The sequence below is a fragment of the Ranitomeya imitator genome, chromosome 9 (assembly GCF_032444005.1).
Source record: "Ranitomeya imitator isolate aRanImi1 chromosome 9, aRanImi1.pri, whole genome shotgun sequence".
Taxonomy (NCBI): domain Eukaryota; kingdom Metazoa; phylum Chordata; class Amphibia; order Anura; family Dendrobatidae; genus Ranitomeya; species Ranitomeya imitator.
This window is the reverse complement of record NC_091290.1, coordinates 129,585,659-129,611,184: the sequence shown is the minus strand read 5'-3', so window position 1 is coordinate 129,611,184 and position 25,526 is coordinate 129,585,659. Positions and strand designations below refer to the sequence as shown.

Sequence of the window (25,526 nt, the reverse complement as noted above, 5' to 3'; positions counted from 1 at the left end):
GATGTAAGTGTAGTGCATGGGTGGGATTATGGGGGAAGCGTTGGCTATCATTATACTGGTATTGGGGGCTCTGGGTGTCACTAACTGGGGGGCTGAAGGTCTCTACTCAGGGGGCTCTGATGTGCCTCATGACCTTCTGTCAGAGTTGATTGTGTCTCTCAAGGTAAGAAAGGTTGTGAAGTACTGCTTTAGGGAATAGTGTCAAATTATCAAGAAGCATCTGAAAAGCCACAAGTCCTGATTTTACTAGGAATAGTCCCGTGAGTAGCGAGCTTACAGTAGATATGTCCTGGGGAATTCAAAGCATACCTGTCATTTCAGGTTAAGTTATGATGTGTGTACATGAGGAATAACCATTATATTACTTATATTGTGCATTTTTCACCAGTTTTACACTTTGTAGTCTCTGTCTCCAGTCTTCCGTTGTATCTGAGCTGGTGAGTAGAGACTAGCTGCTATGATGTCTCCCATGGGTGGCACACACAAAAAGATGGCTGCTGTCTCTTCTTGGTCCATAGCACACAAACAAGCATCAGTAGTAGCAGCACGGAGGATGTTATAAAGCAGGACTGAGCTGTGTTGCTGTGAATCTAGCAGTAGAGTAAAATAGATTTCCTAGAAGTCTGATGAAGTGGCTCATAGGTGGAGAAAGAAGCAGATTTATTTACTATGTTATATTACAAATTTTCTTATATTTTTTATATTTTCTTGTCCTATGTAAAATCTGTTGGCTGAGTGTATTAATATAATGTATGGATGCCAGTGATCTTCCAGAGCGGCACATAGCCACATCTCACCTCTGGATCCTTATGTCTTGAGTGTAGAGTGGCTACATAGATGATGTCTCTCAGGAGAACCTTTCCAGTCCTATATTGTACTTATTGCCCATTGATGTAAATGGCCACTGATAATGCACTGCAGGGAAATCGAACATTTGCTGCCAAGAACTGTGAAATTCCTTTAATCTGGCTTCGAAAAATCTAGAACGTTTGATAGTCCAGAGCTTGTTTTAGGTACATGACTGAATGATAATCTGGAATCTTAGAAAACCAGAACTAAAATGTATCCCCATGAGATAGAGGATATCTTGCTGATCACTGACGGTATCTCTTCAGCCCTTCTTGGCATGGAGTAGATGTGCGCAGTGCATGGTCGACCTCTCCTCCATTCCTAGTCAGTGAGACTTTACAAAAAAGCACAGTACAGATCTCAACTTTTTTCCATCAGTCCTATGGTCAATGAATGAGAGAGCATGCACACATCCGCTCCATTGAAGACGGGGCTGCGGAGACCCATTCCAGGGACCTGATCGCAGAATCGTTGGCGTTCCCAGTAGTCAGATCCCCAACGAACCAGCAAGTAATCCCCGATCCCATGGATTCATAGTAAAATAGTAGCTTCTCCTATTGAATTTATCTCTTATTTTACTTTTTGCTGTCTTCCTGGAGGCTTGTAAGTACATTTTTAACATTTTTCTATGACTCTTCACTCATCCAGAACATTTATAAATCCCTTACCTGTCCGATCCCTTTAAAGGAAATCTGTCACCAGGTTTTTACTACCTAATCTAATGTAGGAGCAGAGACCTTGATTCCTGTGATACTTGCTGTAATTTTTATAAAATCACTGATTTATGAGCAGGAGATTATCACTAGAGGACTAGTAAGCCTGCTGCTGTGTAGTCCAACCACGCCCCCACCACTGATTGGCAGATTTATGAACAGTGTACACAGAAAGCTGCCAATCAGTGGTGGGGGCGGGGTTATACAGAGCTCAGCGTTCAGAGAACTGGTAGATCTGCAACAAATAAAATAGTGATTTTATCAAAACTGAGGCAAGCAGCCCAGTAAGCCATACATCGCTGGAAACAGGGTGTTTACTCCCATATTATGCAGTTCTTAAATATCATAGCAAAACGTGGTGACAGATTCCCTTTAATGCCAGATTAAAGGAATTTTATTCCAACTCCATCAAGTGATAAAGCTTTTTGTTATAGCATTTACTTCCACATTCCCTTTAAAGGGATTGTCGTGGATTTTAACATTGATGGCCTCCCTTAGGATAGGTCATCAATGTCTGATTGGTGGAGGTGTGACACTCGACAGGAACTGCTCAGTTACGAGGCTGCACAGCACAGCTCCATCACCGGAATAGTGGCCGCAGCCGGTACTGCACATCCGCCCCCTTATTGATTTGAATAGGGGGTAGATATGCAATATCCAGCCGCGGCCACTATACAGTAGACGGAGCTGTGCTGTCCAGCCGAAAACGTGAGCCGCTGATCGACAGGAGTGCCGGGTGTCGCACCTCCACCGATCAGACATTGATCTAAGGATAGTTCATCAATGTTAAAATCCCTTAATAGTTCATTTCTAGGGGTCCACCATTACTGCATGAATCGACAATAGTTCTGTCCAAAAATGGTCAGAGAAATAAGACTATATTTATTTGTGTATTATTGATATAGACATTTTTTACACAATTTATTTTTGCTGTATGACACTTTACCTTTCTTTTTGCCTTTTTAACTTTTTTTTTATTCTTTTTTTCATCTAAGTAAATCTGATAAACTTTTTTATACATCAAATTTAGGGCCTAAGGGGTAAATCATAACAGGAGAACAAATTTTATTTGTACTAAATGAAAATTGTGCCAATTTTGGAAGATTCTACTTCTTTTTTTACCTCTCTGTATCATGCTCTACCCTTCATTAGGACCTGCACTAGGCATAAAAGCATCAGCTTTATCCTGACTGGTTAAGGTTAGAAATTATATTAGAGACACAATTTTTATTTTTTATGGTGGCCTATGGGTGATGTATACTAATCGAAGTTTTTATAGTGAATTCCTTAGATGAAAGCCATATTAGTCAACGGGGCATAAATGCCTGTGATGAATTCCATACAATGGAATCCTTTATATAGGCTGTAACAGTATGACATATATTATACCTTGTTAGAAGATCATGAAGCTCCTTAGATGAGATTGAATCTGAAGACAAGGTTTCAGGATCTCCACTTTATAAATTCAGGCTATCCCTTCGCAATGATAACGTTGAAGAGGGACCAGTATGGTGTTTCTCCAACCAAAAGAGGACCTGTCCCTTGCCATAAATATGTATTTTTTTAACATGGTGTAAATGCCGATGTTTTCCCGAATCCGGCGATGTTTTCCTTTTGTTTCTACGCCTTTCTGTTCCTGAGATATGGCCTATATAAATCTACTCTTTCTTTAATGGGCGTGGTCATCAACTCATTTCTGTAGACTTCTACTTGAGAACTCCACCCAGTTGGCTAACAAAATTGCACACAGGAAAAAAGGGTCGTATCTCAGGAACGGAGAGTCGTAGAAAAAAAAGAAAAACCACGCCGGATTCAGGAGAACAGTGGGTTTTAGACCAGATTGTAAAAAATCATATTTTTTTTAGAAAGGGGCAGGACTTCTTTAATGTATTTAGTTTTTAGAAAAGGAAGTTTATTAGCCTCCTTGCCCATTTTTTGCTCCATAGGTTTAGTACCCGTTCTGCCTTGAGATCAAGACCTGAATAAAATGAGATTAACTGCTTGTTAAAGTCGTGTTGTTCGACAACTACATTGAAAAGTTTGTGGTTGTTTGCCACTATATCCTTAGCATCTAGACTATTTTAGGTAGAAAAACTCTGCCATTGAAATAGAAAAAGCAGCTGTAATGCAATATTGTGTATGTATCATGTTAATTCATAATTTATCTACTTTATGCAAATGTATGAAATTAGGGATTCTAATGATTTTTTTCTGATTTTGCACAGCTTCATTCAGATGTCGATTCTGGGGATGGGAAGATTAAGTACATACTCTCAGGGGAAGGCGCTGGGACCATTTTCGTTATCGATGACAAATCAGGGAACATTCACGCAACAAAGACTTTAGACCGAGAAGAAAGAGCTCAGTACACATTAATGGCGCAAGCAGTAGACCGAGAAACGAATAAGCCCCTGGAACCACCTTCAGAATTTATTGTGAAAGTCCAGGACATCAATGATAATCCTCCGGAATTCTTACAAGAAAACTATCATGCGAATGTGCCAGAGATGTCCAGTGTGGGTACGTTCATAACTCTATCTACTGATAGAGTCACTGTGTGCATACATTACATTACTGATCCTGAGTTACATCCTGTATTATACCACAGAGCTGCACTCACTATTCTGCTGGTGCAGTCACTGTGTACATACATTACATTACTGATCCTGAGTTACATCCTGTATTATACCCCAGAGCTGCACTCACTATTCTGCTGGTGCAGTCACTGTGTACATACATTACATTACTGATCCTGAGTTACATCCTGTATTATACTCCAGAGCTGCACTCACTATTCTGCTGGTGCAGTCACTGTGTACATACATTACATTACTGATCCTGAGTTACATCCTGTATTATACCACAGAGCTGCACTCACTATTCTGCTGGTGCAGTCACTGTGTACATACATTACATTACTGATCCTGAGTTACATCCTGTATTATACCACAGAGCTGCACTCACTATTCTGCTGGTGCAGTCACTGTGTACATACATTACATTACTGATCCAGAGTTACATCCTGTATTATACTCCAGAGCTGCACTCACTATTCTGCTGGTACAGTCACTGTGTACATACATTACATTACTGATCCTGAATTACATCCTGTTTTATGCTCCAGAGCTGCACTCACTATTCTGCTGGTGCAGTCACTGTGTACATATATTACATTACTGATCCTGAGTTACATCCTGTATTATACTCCAGAGCTGCACTCACTATTCTGCTGGTGCAGTCACTGTGTACATACATTACATTACTGATCCTGAGTTACATCCTGTATTATACTCCAGAGCTGCACTCACTATTCTGCTGGTGCAGTCACTGTGTACATACATTACATTACTGATCCTGAGTTACATCCTGTATTATACCACAGAGCTGCACTCACTATTCTGCTGGTGCAGTCACTGTGTACATACATTACATTACTGATCCTGAGTTACATCCTGTATTATACCACAGAGCTGCACTCACTATTCTGCTGGTGCAGTCACTGTGTACATACATTACATTACTGATCCAGAGTTACATCCTGTATTATACTCCAGAGCTGCACTCACTATTCTGCTGGTACAGTCACTGTGTACATACATTACATTACTGATCCTGAATTACATCCTGTTTTATGCTCCAGAGCTGCACTCACTATTCTGCTGGTGCAGTCACTGTGTACATATATTACATTACTGATCCTGAGTTACATCCTGTATTATACTCCAGAGCTGCACTCACTATTCTGCTGGTGCAGTCACTGTGTACATACATTACATTACTGATCCTGAGTTACATCCTGTATTATACCCCAGAGCTGTGCTCACTATTCTGCTGGTGCAGTCACTGTGTACATACATTACATTACTGATCCTGAGTTACATCCTGTATTATACCCCAGAGCTGTGCTCACTATTCTGCTGGTACAGTCACTGTGTACATACATTACATTACTGATCCTGAATTACATCCTGTTTTATGCTCCAGAGCTGCACTCACTATTCTGCTGGTGCAGTCACTGTGTACATATATTACATTACTGATCCTGAGTTACATCCTGTATTATACTCCAGAGCTGCACTCACTATTCTGCTGGTGCAGTTACTGTGTACATACATTACATTACTGATCCTGAGTTACATCCTGTATTATACTCCAGAGCTGCACTCACTATTCTGCTGGTGCAGTCACTGTGTACATACATTACATTACTGATCCTGAGTTACATCCTGTATTATACCCCAGAGCTGTGCTCACTATTCTGCTGGTGCAGTCACTGTGTACATACATTACATTACTGATCCGGAGTTACCTCCTGTATTATACCCCAAAGCTGCACTCACTATTCTGCTGGTGCAGTCACTGTGTACATACAGGTCCTTCTCAAAAAATTAGCATATAGTGTTAAATTTCATTATTTACCATAATGTAATGATTACAATTAAACTTTCATATATTATAGATTCATTATCCACCAACTGAAATTTGTCAGGTCTTTTATTGTTTTAATACTGATGATTTTGGCATACAACTCCTGATAACCCAAAAAACCTGTCTCAATAAATTAGCATATTTCACCCATCCAATCAAATAAAAGTGTTTTTTAATAACAAACAAAAAAACCAACAAATAATAATGTTCAGTTATGCACTCAATACTTGGTCGGGAATCCTTTGGCAGAAATGACTGCTTCAATGCGGCGTGGCATGGAGGCAATCAGCCTGTGACACTGCTGAGATGTTATGGAGGCCCAGGATGCTTCAATAGCGGCCTTAAGCTCATCCAGAGTGTTGGGTCTTGCGTCTCTCAACTTTCTCTTCACAATATCCCACAGATTCTCTATGGGGTTCAGGTCAGGAGAGTTGGCAGGCCAATTGAGCACAGTAATACCATGGTCAGTAAACCATTTACCAGTGGTTTTGGCACTGTGAGCAGGTGCCAGGTCGTGCTGAAAAATGAAATCTTCATCTCCATAAAGCATTTCAGCCGATGGAAGCATGAAGTGCTCCAAAATCTCCTGATAGCTAGCTGCATTGACCCTGCCCTTGATGAAACACAGTGGACCAACACCAGCAGCTGACATGGCACCCCACACCATCACTGACTGTGGGTACTTGACACTGGACTTCAGGCATTTTGGCATTTCCTTCTCCCCAGTCTTCCTCCAGACTCTGGCACCTTGATTTCCGAATGACATGCAAAATTTGCTTTCATCAGAAAAAAGTACTTGGGACCACTTAGCAACAGTCCAGTGCTGCTTCTCTGTAGCCCAGGTCAGGCGCCTCTGCCGCTGTTTATGGTTCAAAAGTGGCTTTACCTGGGGAATGCGGCACCTGTAGCCCATTTCCTGCACACGCCTGTGCACGGTGGCTCTGGATGTTTCCACACCAGACTCAGTCCACTGCTTCCTCAGGTTCCCCAAGGTCTGGAATCGGTCCTTCTCCACAATCTTCCTCAGGGTCCGGTCTCCTCTTCTCGTTGTACAGCGTTTTCTGCCACATTGTTTCCTTCCAACAGACTTACCATTGAGGTGCCTTGATACAGCACTCTGGGAACAGCCTATTTGTTGAGAAATTTCTTTCTGGGTCTTACCCTCTTGCTTGAGGGTGTCAATGATGGCCTTCTTGACACCTGTCAGGTCGCTAGTCTTACCCATGATGGGGGTTTTGAGTAATGAACCAGGCAGGGAGTTTATAAAAGCCTCAGGTATCTTTTACATGTGTTTAGAGTTAATTAGTTGATTCAGAAGATTAGGGTAATAGGTCGTTTAGAGAACCTTTTCTTGATATGCTAATTTATTGAGACAGGTTTTTTGGGTTATTAGGAGTTGTATGCCAAAATCATCAGTATTAAAACAATAAAAGACCTGACAAATTTCAGTTGGTGGATAATGAATCTATAATATATGAAAGTTTAATTGTAATCATTACATTATGGTAAATAATGAAATGTAACACTATATGCTAATTTTTTGAGAAGGACCTGTACATTACATTACTGATCCTGAGTTACATCCTGTATTATACTCCAGAGCTGCACTCACTATTCTGCTGGTGCAGTCACTGTGTACATACATTACATTACTGATCCTGAGTTACATCCTGTATTATACTCCAGAGCTGCACTCACTATTCTGCTGGTGCAGTCACTGTGTACATACATTACATTACTGATCCTGAGTTACATCCTGTATTATACCTCAGAGCTGCACTCACTATTCTGCTGGTGCAGTCACACTGTGTACATACATTAATCACTGATCCTGAGTTACATCCTGTATTATACTCCAGAGCTGCACTCACTATTCTGCTGGTGCAGTCACTGTGTACATACATTATATTACTGATCCTGAGTTACATCCTGTATTATACCTCAGAGCTGCACTCACTATTCTGCTGGTGCAGTCACTGTGTATATATATTACATTACTGGTCCTAAGTTACATCCTGTATTATACTCCAGAGCTGCACTCACTATTCTGCTGGTGCAGTCACTGTGTACATACATTGCACTACAGATCCTGAGTTACATCCTGTATTATACTCCAGAGCTGCACTCACTATTCTGCTGGTGCAGTCACTGTGTACATACTTTACATTACTCATCCTGAGGGTACATCCTGTATTATACTCCAGAGCTGCACTCACTATTCTGCTGGGGCAGTCACTGTGTACATACATTACATTACTGATCCTGAGTTACATCCTGTATTATACCCCCGAGCTGCACTCACTATTCTACTGGTGCAGTCACTGTGTACATACATTATACCTCAGAGCTGCACTCACTATTCTGCTGGAGCAGTCACTGTGCACACATATTACATTACTGATCCTGAGTTACATCCTGTATTATACTCCAGAGCTGCACTCACTGTTCTGCTGGTGCAGTCACACTGTGTACATACATTAATCACTAATCCTGAGTTACATCCTGTATTATACTCCAGAGCTGTACTCACTATTCTGCTGGTGCAGTCACTGTGTACATACTTTACATTACTCATCCTGAGGGTACATCCTGTATTATACACCAGAGCTGCACTCACTATTCTGCTGGTGCAGTCACTGTGTACATACATTACATTAATGATCCTGAGTTACATCCTGTATTATACTCCAGAGCTGCACTCACCATTCTGCTGGTGCAGTCACTGTGTACATACATTACATTACTGATCCTGAGTTATATCCTGTATTATACCCCAGAGCTGCACTCACTATTCTGCTGGTGCAGTCACTGTGTACATACATTACTGATCCTGAGTTACATCCTGTATTATACCCCAGAGCTGCACTCACTATTCTGCTGGTGCAGTCACTGTGAACATACATTGCATTACTGATCCTGAGTTACATCCTGTATTATACTCCAGAACTGCACTCACTATTCTGCTGGTGCAGTCACTGTGTACATACATTACATTACTGATCCTGAGTTACATCCTGTATTATACTCCAGAGCTGCACTCACTGTTCTGCTGGTGCAGTCACACTGTGTACATACATTAATCACTGATCCTGAGTTACATCCTGTATTATACTCCAGAGCTGCACTCACTATTCTGCTGGTGCAGTCACTGTGTACATACATTACACTACAGATCCTGAGTTACATCCTGTATTATACTCCAGAGCTGCACTCACTATTCTGCTGGTGCAGTCACTGTGTACATACTTTACATTACTGATCCTGAGTTACATCCTGTATTATACTCCAGAGCTGCACTCACTATTCTGCTGGTGCAGTCACTGTGTACATACATTACATTACTGATCCTGAGTTACATCCTGTATTATACCCCAGAGCTGCACTCACTATTCTGCTCGTGCAGTCACTGTGTATATATATTACATTACTGATCCTGAGTTACATCCTGTATTATACCCCAGAGCTGCACTCACTATTCTGCTGGTGCAGTCACTGTGTACATACATTACATTACTGATCCTGAGTTACATCCTGTATTATACTCCAGAGCTGCACTCACTATTCTGCTGGTGCAGTTACTGTGTACATACATTACATTACTGATCCTGAGTTATATCCTGTATTATACCCCAGAGCTGCACTCACTATTCTGCTGGTGCAGTCACTGTGTACATACATTACATTACTGATCCTGAGTTACATCCTGTATTATACTCCAGAGCTGCACTCACTATTCTGCTGGTGCAGTCACTGTGTACATACATTACATTACTGATCCTGAGTTACATCCTGTATTATACTCCAGAGCTGCACTCACTATTCTGCTGGTGCAGTCACTGTGTACATACATTACATTACTGATTCTGAGTTACATCCTGTATTATACTCCAGAGCTGCACTCACTATTCTGCTGGTGCAGTCACTGTGTACATACATTACATTACTGATCCTGAGTTACATCCTGTATTATAATCCAGAGCTGCACTCACTATTCTGCTGGTGCAGTCACTGTGTACATACATTACATTACTGATCCAGAGTTACATCCTGTATTACACTCCAGAGCTGCACTCACTATTCTGCTGGTGCGGTCACTGTGTACATACATTACATTACTGATTCTGAGTTGCATCCTGTATTATACCCCAGAGCTGCACTTACTATTCTGCTGGTGCAGTCACTGTGTACATACATTACATTACTGATCCTGAGTTACATCCTGTATTATACTCCAGAGCTGCACTCACTATTCTGCTGGTGCAGTCCCTGTATACATACATTACATTACTGATCCTGAGTTACATCCTGTATTACACTCCAGAGCTGCACTCACTATTCTGCTGGTGCAGTCACTGTGTACATACATTACATTACTGATCCTGAGTTACATCCTGTATTATACTCCAGAGCTGCACTCACTATTCTGCTGGTGCAGTCCCTGTATACATTCATTACATTACTGATCCTGAGTTACATCCTGTATTACACTCCAGAGCTGCACTCACTATTCTGCTGGTGCAGTCACTGTGTACATACATTACATTACTGATCCTGAGTTACATCCTGTATTATACCCCAGAGCTGCACTCACTATTCTGCTGGTGCAGTCACTGTGTACATACATTACATTATTGATTCTGAGTTACATCCTGTATTATACTCCAGAGCTGCACTCACTATTCTGCTGGTGCAGTCACTGTGTACATATATAACATTACTGATCCTATACTGATCTTGAGTTACATCCTGTATTATACCCCAAAGCTGCATTTAAAATTCTGCCTGCTGTCAGTAATCTTTAGTCAGTGGCACCTGATTTCATAGATTTAATAGCTGATCAGAGCCTCGGTGGTAGACTATATTTTCCAAGATTTGTATTATCAGAGCAATTTTCTGTGGAATAAATGGTGAAGGATTGTTGCTTAAAGCCTAAAGAACTGTGAATTGAGCATTGAGCTAAAACATACTTTGTACCTTATAATCAGCAGGTGATATGTAATGAATGTTCTTACGTAAGTGCAATTTATGCAGGTTTATTCTAGATGTCTAGGTGTGAAAGATGGATGTCTGGTGCTTACAGCAGGTGAATGGCTGATATCTGCCGGTATCATGTTTGAGTGGGGCCTCCAGAATAGCAAAATTACGCTTTCCTAATATTCCTCTCTGCTTACAGATGTAAAGTAATGCGTTGTGTAACCCGTATTGTCTCCTACATCCTACAGGTACATCAGTGATACAGGTAACGGCATCAGACGCAGATGATCCCACCTATGGTAACAGTGCGAAGCTCGTCTACAGTATTCTTGAAGGGCAACCGTATTTTTCAGTGGAAGCACAAACAGGTAAATAAATAAGGACTTTGTGAAAATAATTTTAGCTTTTCACAACTTTTTGATAGCTTTTAAAAAAAACTTCAAGTAGTTTACAAAAGAAGAGTGGGCCAAAAGAAGAGTGGGCCAAAACTCCAGCTGAGAGGAGTAAGGAGCTTGTTTATAGTTATAGGGAGTGACTGATTGTGGTTATTTATTCCAAAGGGTTTATAACAAAATAGCAGGCTGAGGGTGTCAACAATTTTGCCCGGTTTTGTGTGATATTATGTATATTTGGCCTTTTTTCCTCTTTTTTTGTGTTGTTACAATACACACAAAAGGAAATAAACATGTGTATAACAAAACATATGTAATTGTAATAATTTTCTGGTAGAAATACATAATTTTCTGTAACAGTGGGTACGGAAAGTATTCAGACCCCTTGAAATGTTTCACTCTTTGTTTCATTGCAGCCATTTGGTAAATTCAAAAAAGTTCATTTTTTTCTCATTAATGTACACTCTGCACCCCATCTTGACTGAAAAAACCCAGAAATGTAGAAATTTTAGCAAATTTAATAAAAAAGGAAAACTGAAATATCACATGGTCATAAGTATTTAAACCCTTTGCTCAGACACTCATATTTAAGTCACATGCTGTCCATTTCCTTGTGATCCTCCTTGAGATGGTTCTACTCCTTCATTGGAGGCCAGCTGTGTTAATTAATCTGATAGGACTTGATTTGGAAAGGCGCACACCTGTCTATATAAGACCTCAAAGCTCACAGTGCATGTCAGACCCAATGAGAATCATGAGTCCAAAGGAACCGGCCAAGGAGCTCAGAGACAGAATTGTTGCAAGGCACAGATCTGGCCAAGGTTACAACCGAATTTCTGCAGTACTCAAAGTTCCTAAGAGCACAGTGGCCTCCATAATCCTTAAATGGAAGAAGTTTGGCACCACCAGAAGTCTTCCTAGACCTGGCCGTCTGGCCAAACTGAGCAATCGTGGGAGAAGAGCCTTGGTGAGAGAGGTAAAGAAGAACCCCAAGATCACTGTGGCTGAGCTCCAGAGATGCAGTAGGGAGATGGGAGAAAGTTCCACAAAGTCAACTATCACTGCAGCCCTCCACCAGTCGGGCCTTTATGGCAGAGTAGCCCGACTGAAGCCTCTCCTCAGTGCAAGACATATATAAACTGTGCGTTATTCAACGTGTTTCAAGGTCAGCGCGACCTCTTCTTTGCACTGACCTTGAAACGCGTTGAATAAACCACGGTCTAAACTTATTATCTTTGGAACTTAATCATTAAGGCAGCGCGGATTTAACCCACACCTCCTGCACAGTTTATATTGTCATACGGCCGTTGATCGGCTTGTGGATCTGCAGCAGCCAAAATCGCTACATGCTCTTCATCCAATTCTAAGAAAGCTCTCTTGGTTATCTATAGGATAAGACCCTATTTTGCGATTTGTGTCTCCTTTTTGTGCCGTATAGCGGTGCAAGACATATGAAGAGTTTGCTAAAAAAACACATGAAGGACTCCCAGACTACGAGAAATATGATTCTCTGGTCGGATGGGACAAAAATAGACCTTTTTGGCGAATAATTCTAAGCGGTATGTGTGGAGAAAACCAGGCACTGCTCATCACCTGCCCAAATACAATCCCAACAGTGAAACATGGTGGTGGCAGCATCATGCTATGGGGGTGTTTTTCAGTGCAGGGACAGGTCGACTGGTTGCCATTGAAGGAAACATGAATGCGGCCAAGAGATAGCCTGGATAAAAAACCTCTTCCAGAGTGCTCTGGACCTCAGACTCGGCCGAAGGTTCACCTTCCAACAAGACAATGACCCTAAGCACACAGCTAAAATAGCAAATGAGTGGCTTCAGAACAACTCTGTGACCATTCTTGACTGGCCCAGCCAGAGCCCTGATCTAAACCCAATTGAGCATCTCTGGAGAGACCTGAAAATGGCTGTCCACCAACGTTCACCATCCAACCTGACGGAACTGGAGAGGGTCTGCATGGAAGAATGGCCGAGGATCCCCAAATCCAGGTGTGAAAAACTTGTTGCATCATTCCCAAGAATACTCATGGCTGTACTAGCTCAAAAGGTGCTTCTACTCAATACTGAGCAAAGGGTCTGAATACTTATGATCATGTGATCTTTCAGTTCTCTTTTAATACATTTGCAAAAATTACTACATTTCTGTTTTTTTTCAGTCAAGATGGAGTGCAAAGTATACAGTAATGAGAACAAAAATGTACTCTTTTAAATTTACCAAATGGCTGCAATGAAACAAACAGTGAAAAATTTAAAGGGTTCTGTTAGGCACCAGGATTCTCCCACTGCACAGGGTAGATGCCAAGCCTTGTCTGCTTCTGCGGTCTCCAACTCTGCTCCAGCTACAGTGGAGGCTGCTTAGCAAAGACATCATTCTCAGTGTCTTGCCCAGACTTAAGCTGTTCGCTTGGTTACTACGTGTTCTCCAGCCAAAGCTATAGTAACTAGCAATAGGCAGCGGCAAACAGGCGTTCCAAAGACCAAGTCAAGAAATCTCCTTACTGAGCATGCTCATGAAGTGGCGACCTCTCATTGGTGGTCGGTCGTCAGCTGCTTGGGTGATGTGGCAGTTCCTGATTGGTCCACGAGCAAGGTCCTGTCTGACTGGACTTGAACAGGAATATAAAAAATTTCCTGGAGCGCACTAAGATAATTTATACTTTATGAGTGTGTGGAACATAACGGTAGTGTGGACTTGTCAGTGTGTGCTCAGGGCAGGCGTATAGCCTTTAGAATTCCGGCACCTCCGGAGAGGAGTTCTTGTGCATACACACGCTGAGTTTGTGTCCACTACCTGTTCCCTTGCCCCTGTGAGGGATGTGTTCTTTTTTTAGATTAACAGGGATCGTGTTTACCACCATACCTGCTCTGTTACTGTGTGCGAATGACACAGCTTCGTGTGCTATACACTGTGTGACATTTAACTCTGTGCGAGCCAGCTATCGCTCCCTGTGTGCTCCTCCATTATTCACATTAGCTGCAGTTTTCCATCTCTGCATGGTGGACCCCGGGTTGCGATCACACTTCATCATTATTTATATTAAGTGCGATCTGTCAACCCTAACAGGGTTTGAATACTTTTTATAACCACTGTAGATATAGATAAATAATAGATAGACGATAGATAATAAATAGATAATAGATAGATAATACAGGGTGGTCCAATTATATGGATACACCTCAATAAAATGGGAATGGTTGGTGATATCAACCTCCTGTTTGTGGCACATTAGTATATGGGAGGGGGAAATCTTTTCAAGATGGGTGGTGACCATTGCGACCATTTTGATTCCAAGTTTATTTTTTCCAATGGGAAGAGGGTCATGTGACACATGAAACTTATTGAGAATTTCACAAGAAAAACAATGGTGTGCTTGGTTTTAAAGTAACTCTATTCTTTCATGAGTTATTTACAACTTTATGACCACTTATAAAATATGTGCTGCCATTGTGTTGGATTGTCAATGCAACCCTCTTCTCCCACTCTTGACACACTGATAGCAACGCCGCAGAAGAAATGCTAGCACAGGCTTCCAGTATCCGTTGTTTCAGATGCTGCACATCTCGTATCTTCACAGCATAGACAATTGCCTTAGTTATGACACGAGATGCGTGTGTCAAGAGTGGGAGAAGAGGATTGCATTGACAATCCAACACAATGGGCAGCACGTTGAACACATTTTATAAGTGGTCATAAACTTGTAAATAATTCATGAAAGAATAAAGTTGCGTTAAAACCAAGCACACCATTGTTTTTCTTGTGAAATTCTCAATAAGTTTGATGTGTCTCATGACCTTCTTCCCATTGGAAAAAATAAAGTTTGATCCAAAATGGCCGACTTCAAAATGGCCGCCTTGGTCACCACTCATCTTGAAAAGTTTTCCCCCTTCCATATACTAATGTGTCACAAACAGAAAGTTGATATCACCAACCATTCCCATTTTATTTAGGTGTATCCCTATAAATTGCCCACCCTGTAGCTAGATAGCTATAGATATATAATAGATAGATAAATAATTTGTGCTATAAGCCCACAAATAAAATTAACTCAATTTTGGAGAACCAGGATGTATTTTTCATACTTATTCTTCTCTTCGGTAGTGAAGGTTATAACATATAGACGTTACCTGTCGGCGATATTTGCTGATTGTCCCTGCCCGTACACTAACAGAAGCCACACGCTTACTCTAGGTCGTTTTATTCCTATTGCATTAAGTACTACCCACAATGGAGGCCACACGGGGAGGCTATTGTAGAGGTTGAACAAAATGTATTGGAGGATTAGTCCTGTCTAAAAGTTTATTGCTTGTTACCATGACAATGTGACCTCAGAATAATAGCGAGAGTCAGGGTAAAATTCTAAAGGTCACCTTCTATTCCATCACTCACAAAGCCTTCTTTATCTGATCTGTGAGTGAAGTCACGCCAAAAATCGAGATTTGCGTTTTCTATTATTTTGGGGAATTTGTTTTACTAAATAGTGACATAGTGACATTTTTTTTTACATTAACAACTGTAATTCTATTTAACAAAATATATCAAAATATTGAATACAGGAATAATTACTTGTTAGGACCTTGGTCCTGTAATCTAATACATGAGTGATGACGTCTGTTTGGTCCTTGGTCCGGGTATCTAATACATGAGTGATGATGTCTGTTTGGTCCTTGGTCCGGGTATCTAATACATGAGTGATGACGTCTGTTTGGTCCTTGGTCCGGGTATCTAATACATGAGTGATGACGTCTGCTTGGTCCTTGGTCCAGGTTTCTAATACATGAGCAATGACTTCTGTTAGGTCCTTGGTCCTGTTATCTAATACATGAGTGATGACGTCTGTTTGGTCCTTGGTCCGGGTATCTAATACATGAGCAATGACTTCTGTTTGGTCCTTGGTCTGGGTATCTAATACATGAGTGATGACGTCTGTTTGGTCCTTGGTCCGGGTATCTAATACATGAGCGATGACTTCTTTTTGGCCCTTGGTCTGGGTATCTAATACATGAGTGATGACTTCTGTTTGGTCCTTGGTCCGGGTATCTAATACATGAGTGATGACATCTGTTTGGTCCTTGGTCTGGGTATCTAATACATGAGTGATGATGTCTGTTTGGTCCTTGGTCCTGGTATCTAATACATGAGCAATGACTTCTTTTTGGCCCTTGGTCCGGGTATCTAATACATGAGTGATGACTTCTGTTTGGTCCTTGGTCCTGGTATCTAATACATGAGCAATGACTTCTTTTTGGCCCTTGGTCCGGGTATCTAATACATGAGTGATGACTTCTGTTTGGACCTTGGTCCAGGTATCTAATACATGAGCGATGACTTCTGTTTGGACCTTGGTCCAGGTATCTAATACATGAGTGATGACTTCTGTTTGGTCCTTGGTCCTGGTATCTAATACATGAGCAATGACTTCTGTTTGGACCTTGGTTCGGGTATCTAATACATGAGCGATGACTTCTGTTTGGACCTTGGTTCGGGTATCTAATACATGAGCGACGACTCCTGTTTGGTCCTTGGTTCGGTTATTTAATACAAGAGTGATTACTTCTGTTAGTTCCTTGGTCCGGTTATCTAATACATGAGAGATGACTTCTATTTAGTCTTTGGTTCCGCTATGTAATGCATGAGTGATGACTTCTGTTAGGACCTTGGTCCGGTTATCTAATACATGAGTGATGACTTCTGTTAGGTCCTTGGTGCGGGTATCTAATACATGAGTGATGACTTCTTTTTGGCCCTTGGTCCTGGTATCTAACACGAGTGATGACTTCTGTTTGGTCCTTGGTTCGGTTATTTAATACAAGAGTGATTACTTCTGTTAGTTCCTTGGTCCGGTTATCTAATACATGAGATGACTTCTATTTAGTCTTTGGTTCAGCTATGTAATACACGAGTGATGACTTCTGTTAGGACCTTGGTCCGGTTATCTAATACATGAGTGATGACTTCTATTTGGTCCTTGGTTCAGTTATCTAATACATTAGTGATAACTTGTTAGGACCTTGGCCCGGGTATCTAATACATGAGTGATGACTTCTGTTAGGACCTTGGCCTGGGTATCTAATACACGAGTGATTACTTATTTTTGCACCTTGTTCCTGGTATCTAATACATGAGTGATGACTTCTTTTTGGACCTTGTTCTGGGTATCTAATACATGAGTGATGACTTCTTTTTGGACCTTCATCCTGGTATCTAACACATGAGCGATGACTTCTGTTAGGTCCTTGGTCTGGGTATCTCATATATGAATGGAATGATGACTATGGTTTGCACCTTGGTCCAAGTCTCTAATATGCGAGTGCTGATTTCTGTTTGGACTAGGTCTGTGTATCTAATACATGCGTAATGACTTCATTTAGGACCTTTGTCTGGGTATCTAATAGAGGAGTGATGTCTTCTGTTAAGACTTTCTATGATCTCAAGATTGGGACTCTGGAACCCCTTGAACGGTGCTCTTCAAAGCCCCATCCTGAATGGATCAGAGTTGCACATGGTCCGCTTTTGCTCCAGTCATTGTCTTTGGGACTGCTAAGAAGCTAGGAATAGTTTAACTCTGTACTGTGATTTCTCCGTTAGTCCCATAGACATTGAATGTAGATTAAACATTAGATCTAGTGAGTAAGCTACTATAAGGGCCATTGTTTCAGAAGTATGTCTCACTTAGTGAGGTGGATCCTCAAAGCCCTTGATGAATGGTTGTTCTGCAACACAGACAGATCACTTAATATCCACAGGGCGGTCCAGTGGGTATTAATCAGCATAGCAGAGTTGCAATCCACAAATCAATAGATTAGACTAAGCAATGAGGAACCAAAATAGCAGAGCTGAATAGCTCAGGAGGTTCAGAGGCAGAAAAGGAACAACAAAGTGGCAGAACTAATTAAGCGATGAAGTAGATCTTACAGCAGAATGCATTACAGAGCTGGGCCAGCACTCTAGCGGAGTAGAAGTGACAGGTAGAAGTTGCACTGTTGATTTAGAATCATCCAGCAACTACAGGGGATAAAATGGTTATGCAAGACAGAAAGTGATTAGTTCAGCCACAGGGGATACTGGGAAAGTTGACATTGTGTCCTGGACATCCAAGGGTAAGGTGTGCTACAGTCTTATGTAACTGAACTCAGACAAGCTGTATAGACTAGCTCTTCTAGCAAAGTGACTGCTGCAATTATAGAAGCATTTAGGAAAGCCAGAAGCATCTTTATTACCTTAAGTTAGAAGTAAGAGAGCTACAGCACCAGACTCATTCCCCTCTTCCCCACCTCACTGCATGAGAAAGGTACAGTTCTGCTTGGGTTAAGACACTGTGTGTAAAGAGAAATTATCAGTGAGGAGACTTTCATATATGTTGATGAAGCATTGCACCAAGAGAAGTGATTCTCTGTAATGAAAAGAGGCTTGAATAAAACCCACGTGATCAACTTCAGCTCAGAACTGTAGCATAGCTGTGTGCCTGTAAACCGTTGTTTCCCCTCTAATGCGAAGAATTTTAATTTTTGGTCGCCCTGAGTAAGATTTCCCAAGGATTCCAAAAAGACTCATGTTTCCTTTGTATCCTCCTCATATCCTGAGTGGTGTGCATGCAACATAGACTCAGCGATGTGGCAGCAATGAGTTAATCAAATATTCCAATGCAGAAGTGGTATAGCAGACTTCATTCAAAGGTTAATCAGAGCTGTGTTTGCTAGATAGTTCAATATACTGTATTTAGACAGCTTTGCAACATAGCAGCATTACACAGCAATGCAGATGAGTACAATGTCACAGAACTGGTGTTGCAGATTATCCTGTACCATAGCAGACTTGAGTACATGGCTCAAAGTATTGGTACCCTTGATATTGTTGCAGAAAAGGAAGTAATTCTCCCAGAAAATTATCGCAATTACACATCTATTTTGTTTCTGTGTATTGGAACAAGACAGAAAAAAACAGAAGAAAAGGCAAATTGGGCATCATTTCACACAAAACACCAATAATGGGGCAGTAAAAATTATTGGCACTTTTCCAAAATTTTGGGTCAGCAAGACTGTTTCAACATGTGATGCTTGTTAAAAATCACCTGTGGCAAGGAACAGGTGTGGGCAATATAAAAATCATACCTGAAACCAGATAAAAATGGGAGAAGTTGACTCAGTCTTTGCATTGTATGTGCCACACTAAGCACGAAGAACAGAAAGAAAAGTAGAGAACGGTATGGAGGACTTGAGAACCAAAATTGTTGAAATATATCAGCAATCTCAAGGTTACAAGTCCTTCCCCAGATATTTTGATGTTCCTTTGTTAACAGTACGCAACATAATCAAGAAGTTTACAACCCATGGCCAGGTAGCTAATCTCCCTGGAAGTGGAAAGAAATATTGATGAAAGGCTGCAAGGCAGAATAGTCTGGATGGTGGATAAGCAGCCCCAATAAATTTCCAAAGAAATTCAATCTGACCTGCAGGCTCAGGGTGCATTTGTGTCAGCGTGAACTATACGTCGACATTTGAATTAAATGAAACGCTATGCCAGGAGAACCAAGGAAGACCCCACTGCTGATGCAGAGACAATAAAAAGTTAGACTACAGTTTGCCAAAATGTTCATGAGTAAAACAAAATCCTTCTGGGAAAGTATCTTGAGGACAGATGAAACAAAAATAGAGCTATGTGGTAAAGCACATCATTCTACCGTTTACTGAAAGCGGTATGAGGCCTACAAAGAAAAGAACACAGTACCTGCAGTCAAATATGGTGGAGGTTCAAAGATGTTTTGAGGTTGACTTGTTGCCTCTGGCACTGGGTGTTGTGACTGTGTGTAAGGCATCATAAAATCTGAAGATTACCAAAGGTTTTTTGGCCACAATGTAGTGCCAAGTGTCAAAAAGCTGGCTTTGCGACCTTGTCGGGCCTATTTTGGGGGTTCTGTGTGAAATTATGTCCAATTTTTTATTCCCTCAGATTTTTTTGTGCTGTTCGAATGCACACAAAGGAAATAAACATATTTATAACAAAACATGTGTAACTGCAATAATTTTCTGGGAGAAATACTTCATTTCCTGGAACATTTTTAAGGGTACCAACACTTTCGGCCATGACTGTATATAGCAGAGTTAAATGGTTTAGCAATAATGTAGAGTCTATGTGGCTGGGTTATATCCCCGTACAGAATGTGGCGTAATTGAAGTGCATTATTTTATTATTATTATTATAGTATTATTATTATTTTATTATTATTTAAAAAATATGTACTATATTATGTATGTTCTTTTTTATGATGTGTGCTTTTTCTTTTTTTCCTTTTAATTTATTTTTAATGTTCAATTTTCTGAATACAAACAACACAAAAAAATTAAGAAACAAAAATAAAATAATGTACTTCTTTTCTTTTTAGTATTTTATGTTGTGAGTTCATACTATGCTTTGCATTACTTTTTATCCACGTATTGCACATAAACATGTCGGTGGCTTAATGTAGCAGCTGTTCCAAAAAGCAGTGTTGTCCTCCATAGTTCTGATTCATCTTTTTGCACTTTCTCCAGGAATCATAAGGACGGCGCTTCCAAACATGGACCGAGAAGCCAAGGAGCAATACCACGTCGTGATCCAAGCAAAGGACATGGGGGGACACATGGGAGGACTCTCAGGGACGACCAAAGTGACGATAACACTGACCGACGTCAATGACAACCCGCCAAAGTTTCCTCAAAGTGAGTGTTTCATTTTTAGACCATTAGCAGAAGACCTATGCCACACTCTTTCATGCCAAGGTTCTCTCTTGGACTTCATTTACACGATTTGTCCGTACAGGTGCGTACCCCATGTCCGTGTCCGAAGCATCTGTTCCAGGGGATGAGGTTGGACGATTAAAAGCCAAAGATCCCGATTTGGAAGAAAATGGGCAGATAAAGTATCGTATCCTTGATGGTGATGGGGCAGAAGTTTTCGAAATCACAACGGACTATCAGACACAAGAAGGAGTCGTGAAGCTAAAAAAGGTAAAGCGTCATGTCGTGAACTTTAGGATGGGTCATCAATGTCAGATCTGTGGAAGTTCGACTCCTGGCACCCTCACTGATCAACTACCTGACCATCAATGAAAGTTTCACACTTCCTAACATTGTGTAGTGGCCAGTAACGGTATTACAAGCACTCTCCCATTACCTTGTATTTGAGTGAGCCCGCAGTACCATTGACGGCCACTACAAAGGGTACAGCGCTGTGCCACTTCCAGTGCACCCCTCCGCTTCAATCATCTGATCGATGGGGGTGCTGGGAGTCAGATCCCCAACAATCTGATATTTAGGGGGTTGTCTCTTCTTTCAAAGATTATCAGGGTGAATAAAGAAACAAGCCGACATTCTCGGGGTCCAGCACTGTTTTTTGCCACTACTCCAGTCTTTTTTGATTGGCTGCAGCAGTGACATCATCACTGCGATCATCGACCCTCCTGATATAGCCGTCGTGAGAGTCTAAGCTCAGTGATTGGTTACAGCTCTGTCGACGTGACTTCACCAGTACGACCAATCAAGGGTTCATTTTTTATGCATCACTGCACCCTAAAAGCAACAATCTTTGAAGAGGAACAACACCTTTAATGACCTGTCCTTAAAATAGTTAATATTAAATTTGTAGAAAATTCCTTTAAAGTAAAAGTTCACATTATTTTGATGGTTTATTCCACACAGACCTAAAGTTCTGTTTAAAACTGGTTCTATATGTCTATATGGTGGCCAGAACATCACTTTTCGGTTACAGAATCTAAATCCCTATTTAAATATTTAAGATGGCCTCATCTGCCAGTAGGGGGCAGTATGGAGCTTACTGTCTACAGTATTATAATTGCTTAGAATTATAAGACATATGGTAATTAGTAAGCGTCCCATAGTGATGGCTTCAGGAAACCAAAATGCTAAGCTTTATTTCTATGTCTACACAGAGCATATGGACCTCTGTATCAGAAAAAAGTAAGTAACTAACAAAGACATAACTGGCCAGCTTTTGTCTTTTATTTTACTCCTGCAGCTCTCCTGAGTATTCCACTGTTTTCTTTTTTTAAATCCGACACGCGATTCCAGAGATATGAGCCTTTTTTACTCAGTTCTTATTTTTATGATCTTCACCAATAAAAATGCAGAAGAGCCTAAAGACACGCCCCAGAGGATCCTGTGAATAAAAAGGTCCATATCTCTGGAAGTGTACAGCGGATATGAAAAAAGGAAAAAGTGGAACACTTAGAGGAGTAGCAGAAATAAAACAAAAGGCAAAATTTAGCTATATTTGACCTAATAATGGGTCCTTTTTAGGTAATAAATCAGTCCAGCACTGTAAAGGTTAATGTTTTTCCTTCAATTATCATGTCTTATTCACACTAGTCACACTTTTGATTATCGGAGGACATATTGACTTCATGAGTTATCTCAGTGCCAATCTGAAAACTTTCTTTCTGGTTGTTACAGACAGTAGATTATGAAACCAAGAAGTTCTATAGTATGAAGGTGGAGGCAGCTAATGTCCACATAGACCCAAGGTTTCTCAGTAGAGGACCATTTAAAGACACGGCAACTGTGAAGATCTCCATAGAAGATGCAGATGAGCCACCGTTATTTTTGCAAAAAAGCTACACTTTGGAAGTGCTCGAGAATGCACCGCCTGACACCTTAGTCGGGAGAGTTCATGCCAAGGATCCTGATGCAGCAAACACCCAGATAAGGTAAGGGTATTGTTATCTTTTTCTCAGAATATCTGTACCTAAGTTTAGAGAACATTTTCCAGATTCCTCTATAGCTTTAGAAACTGACTGGACAAAGTTGATTATTATTGGTAATGGTTACAGTTGGTTTTGCCTTTGGTAGCTTGGTCCATCTGGACATCCTCTTTTTCATTGGCATCCACCTCTCGATCAGCTGAACTTCTCAATCGCAAGTAGTGACACTAAGTAGCTGTCAGTCAAGTAAGGTGGGAAGAGATTCAGCAGCAGCAGCAGCAGCAGCAGGGAGGAGGAACACCGAGGAGCTGTTAGTCAGTCTTGATGAGTGGAGATTCAGAAACAGCAGGGAGGAGGTACACTGAGGAGCTGTCAGTCAGGCTTGGTAGGTGGAAGTTTAGCAGAAGCAGGGAGGAGGGACACTGAAGAGCTGTCAGTCAGGCTTGGTAGGTAAACATTTAGCAGAAGCAGGGAGGAGGTACACTGATGAGCTGTCAGTCAGGCTTTGTAGGTGGACATTTAGCAGAAGCAGGGAGGAGGGACAGTGAGGAGCTGTCAGTCAGGCTTGGTACGTGGACATTTAGCAGCAGCAGGGAGGAGGGACACTGAGGAGCTATCAGTCAGGCTTGGTAGGTGGAAGTTTAGCAGAAGCAGGGAGGAGGGACACTGAAGAGTTGTCAGTCAGGCTTGGTAGGTAAACATTTAGCAGAAGCAGGGAGGAGGTACACTGATGAGCTGTCAATCAAGCTTTGTAGGTGGACGTTTAGCAGAAGCAGGGAGGAGGGACACTGTGGAGCTGTCAGTCAGGCTTGGTAGGTGGACATTTAGCAGAAGGGAGGAGGAACACTATGGCGTTGTCAGCCATTCTTGGTGAGTGGAGTTTCAGGAGCAGCAGGGATAAGGAACACTGAGGAGCTGTCAGTCAGGCTTGGTAGGTGGACATTTAGCGGAAGCAGGGAGGAGGGTCACTGTGGCGTTGTCAGCCATTCTTGGTGAGTGGAGTTTCAGGAGTGGCAGGGAAGAGAGACACTGAGGAGCTGTCAGTCAGGCTTGGGGGGGGAGATTCAGCAGCAGCAGGGACGATGACACTATGGAGCTATCTATCCGACTAGAAGAGCAATGATTCAGCAGCAGAAAGGAGTAGAAACACTGAGGAGCCATCAGTCTGGCTAGGTAGCCAGAAATGAAGTTTTAAACTTTCGTAAAGAACCATAAAGCCTTTCTGACATTGATTTTCAAAGTAATTACACCCGCCCCATCAAGTCTAAGAGATCTATTTAATAATGCAGGCAGTTTGCATTTTGAAATCTGATTACAGATCCCCTTAAATCTGTAAAGTAGTCAAGTGATTTACATATTTCTCCCTTTATGGGACCAGGATGATACACATATGATGCGCTGCGTTAGCAATAATTTTTTTTTTGTAAAGTCTGGGGACTGAATGTAATTGCAGAACAGAATCATTAAAACACAGTTGCCACCATGAATAAATAACCTGCACGCCTAGACGACGGCAAGATGCTTCTCCTGGAGATCTTCTGTCTCCGAAGCCAATGTATTTTGCACGGTACTTAAATCTTAAACCGCTTAGTTAATGTAAACACTCAGTCACGAGATTGTTAAGCCGGTATCATTTAGTTAGCGCTTACAATGAAAATGAAAGGTACTTAATGTCCCATTGAGATTACACAGGACTGCCAACATGAACTACATTACATTCCATCTCTCAAATTGATGCCGTTAACCTCGGCTCTGACGCAGTAGACAGAGTGACGGGGTTATGGATTAGTGAGCCCAACTCTTGTTTCATTAATGGATTCCTTGGTGAATCTGGAGGCTTGTAAGGTCGCCTGGTTATTGATAATCAGGAGCAGAGGTTGATTATCCAATTACATTTATTGACGTGCAGACCAATAAGCCATATGTGTTGTGTTTACAAAAATCATTAAAAACACATCTGTTGGAATGCATTGGCAGCTACCCCGTACCACCAATACTGCTGATAATACAAGTTTATGATATAGAAAGGGTTAAACACAATATATAAACAGAACACGTGGAGTAATATAGGGAACGATGACATTTGCGCCCCAAGTGGTGATATTTGGTACTACAGCATTAAGGGGGGGCAGGCTGTATTGGCTTGTATAGATTTATTTATGAACTTGGACATTGAATAATGTAGATGCGTCCCCAGATTTCATATTATATGCTTATAGATTGCCTAATAGATCTCTTAGACCTCGTGTTAGGCTCTTCCTGTTGCACGGGATAGATCCCAAGCTTTATCTGCCTCTACGGTCTCCCGTTGGCTTAGCATCTGGTTCCTACATGTGTGCGGTTAGCACAGTAGAGTTCCAGAGCAAGCACAACCCTAGTCAGGGTATTATGCAGAGCATCTGTTCCGTTTCTGTGTGCGAGTGACACAGCTCAGTTGCAGAGCATCTGTTTCGCTTCTGTGTGC

General features: G+C 41.4%; 1 protein-coding gene across 1 annotated transcript in view; it reads left to right on the top strand.

Annotated features, from left to right (window-relative positions):
* The window catches only part of CDH11 (cadherin 11), a 203,471-nt gene that overhangs the window by 113,233 nt on the left and 64,712 nt on the right, over nt 1-25,526 (top strand). The window contains exons 3-7 of the mRNA XM_069738896.1: nt 3,788-4,082; nt 11,213-11,332; nt 20,898-21,065; nt 21,166-21,353; nt 22,815-23,068. Of these exons, the coding sequence (XP_069594997.1) occupies nt 3,788-4,082; nt 11,213-11,332; nt 20,898-21,065; nt 21,166-21,353; nt 22,815-23,068 (1,025 nt within the window). The remainder of the gene's footprint in view (nt 1-3,787; nt 4,083-11,212; nt 11,333-20,897; nt 21,066-21,165; nt 21,354-22,814; nt 23,069-25,526) is intronic.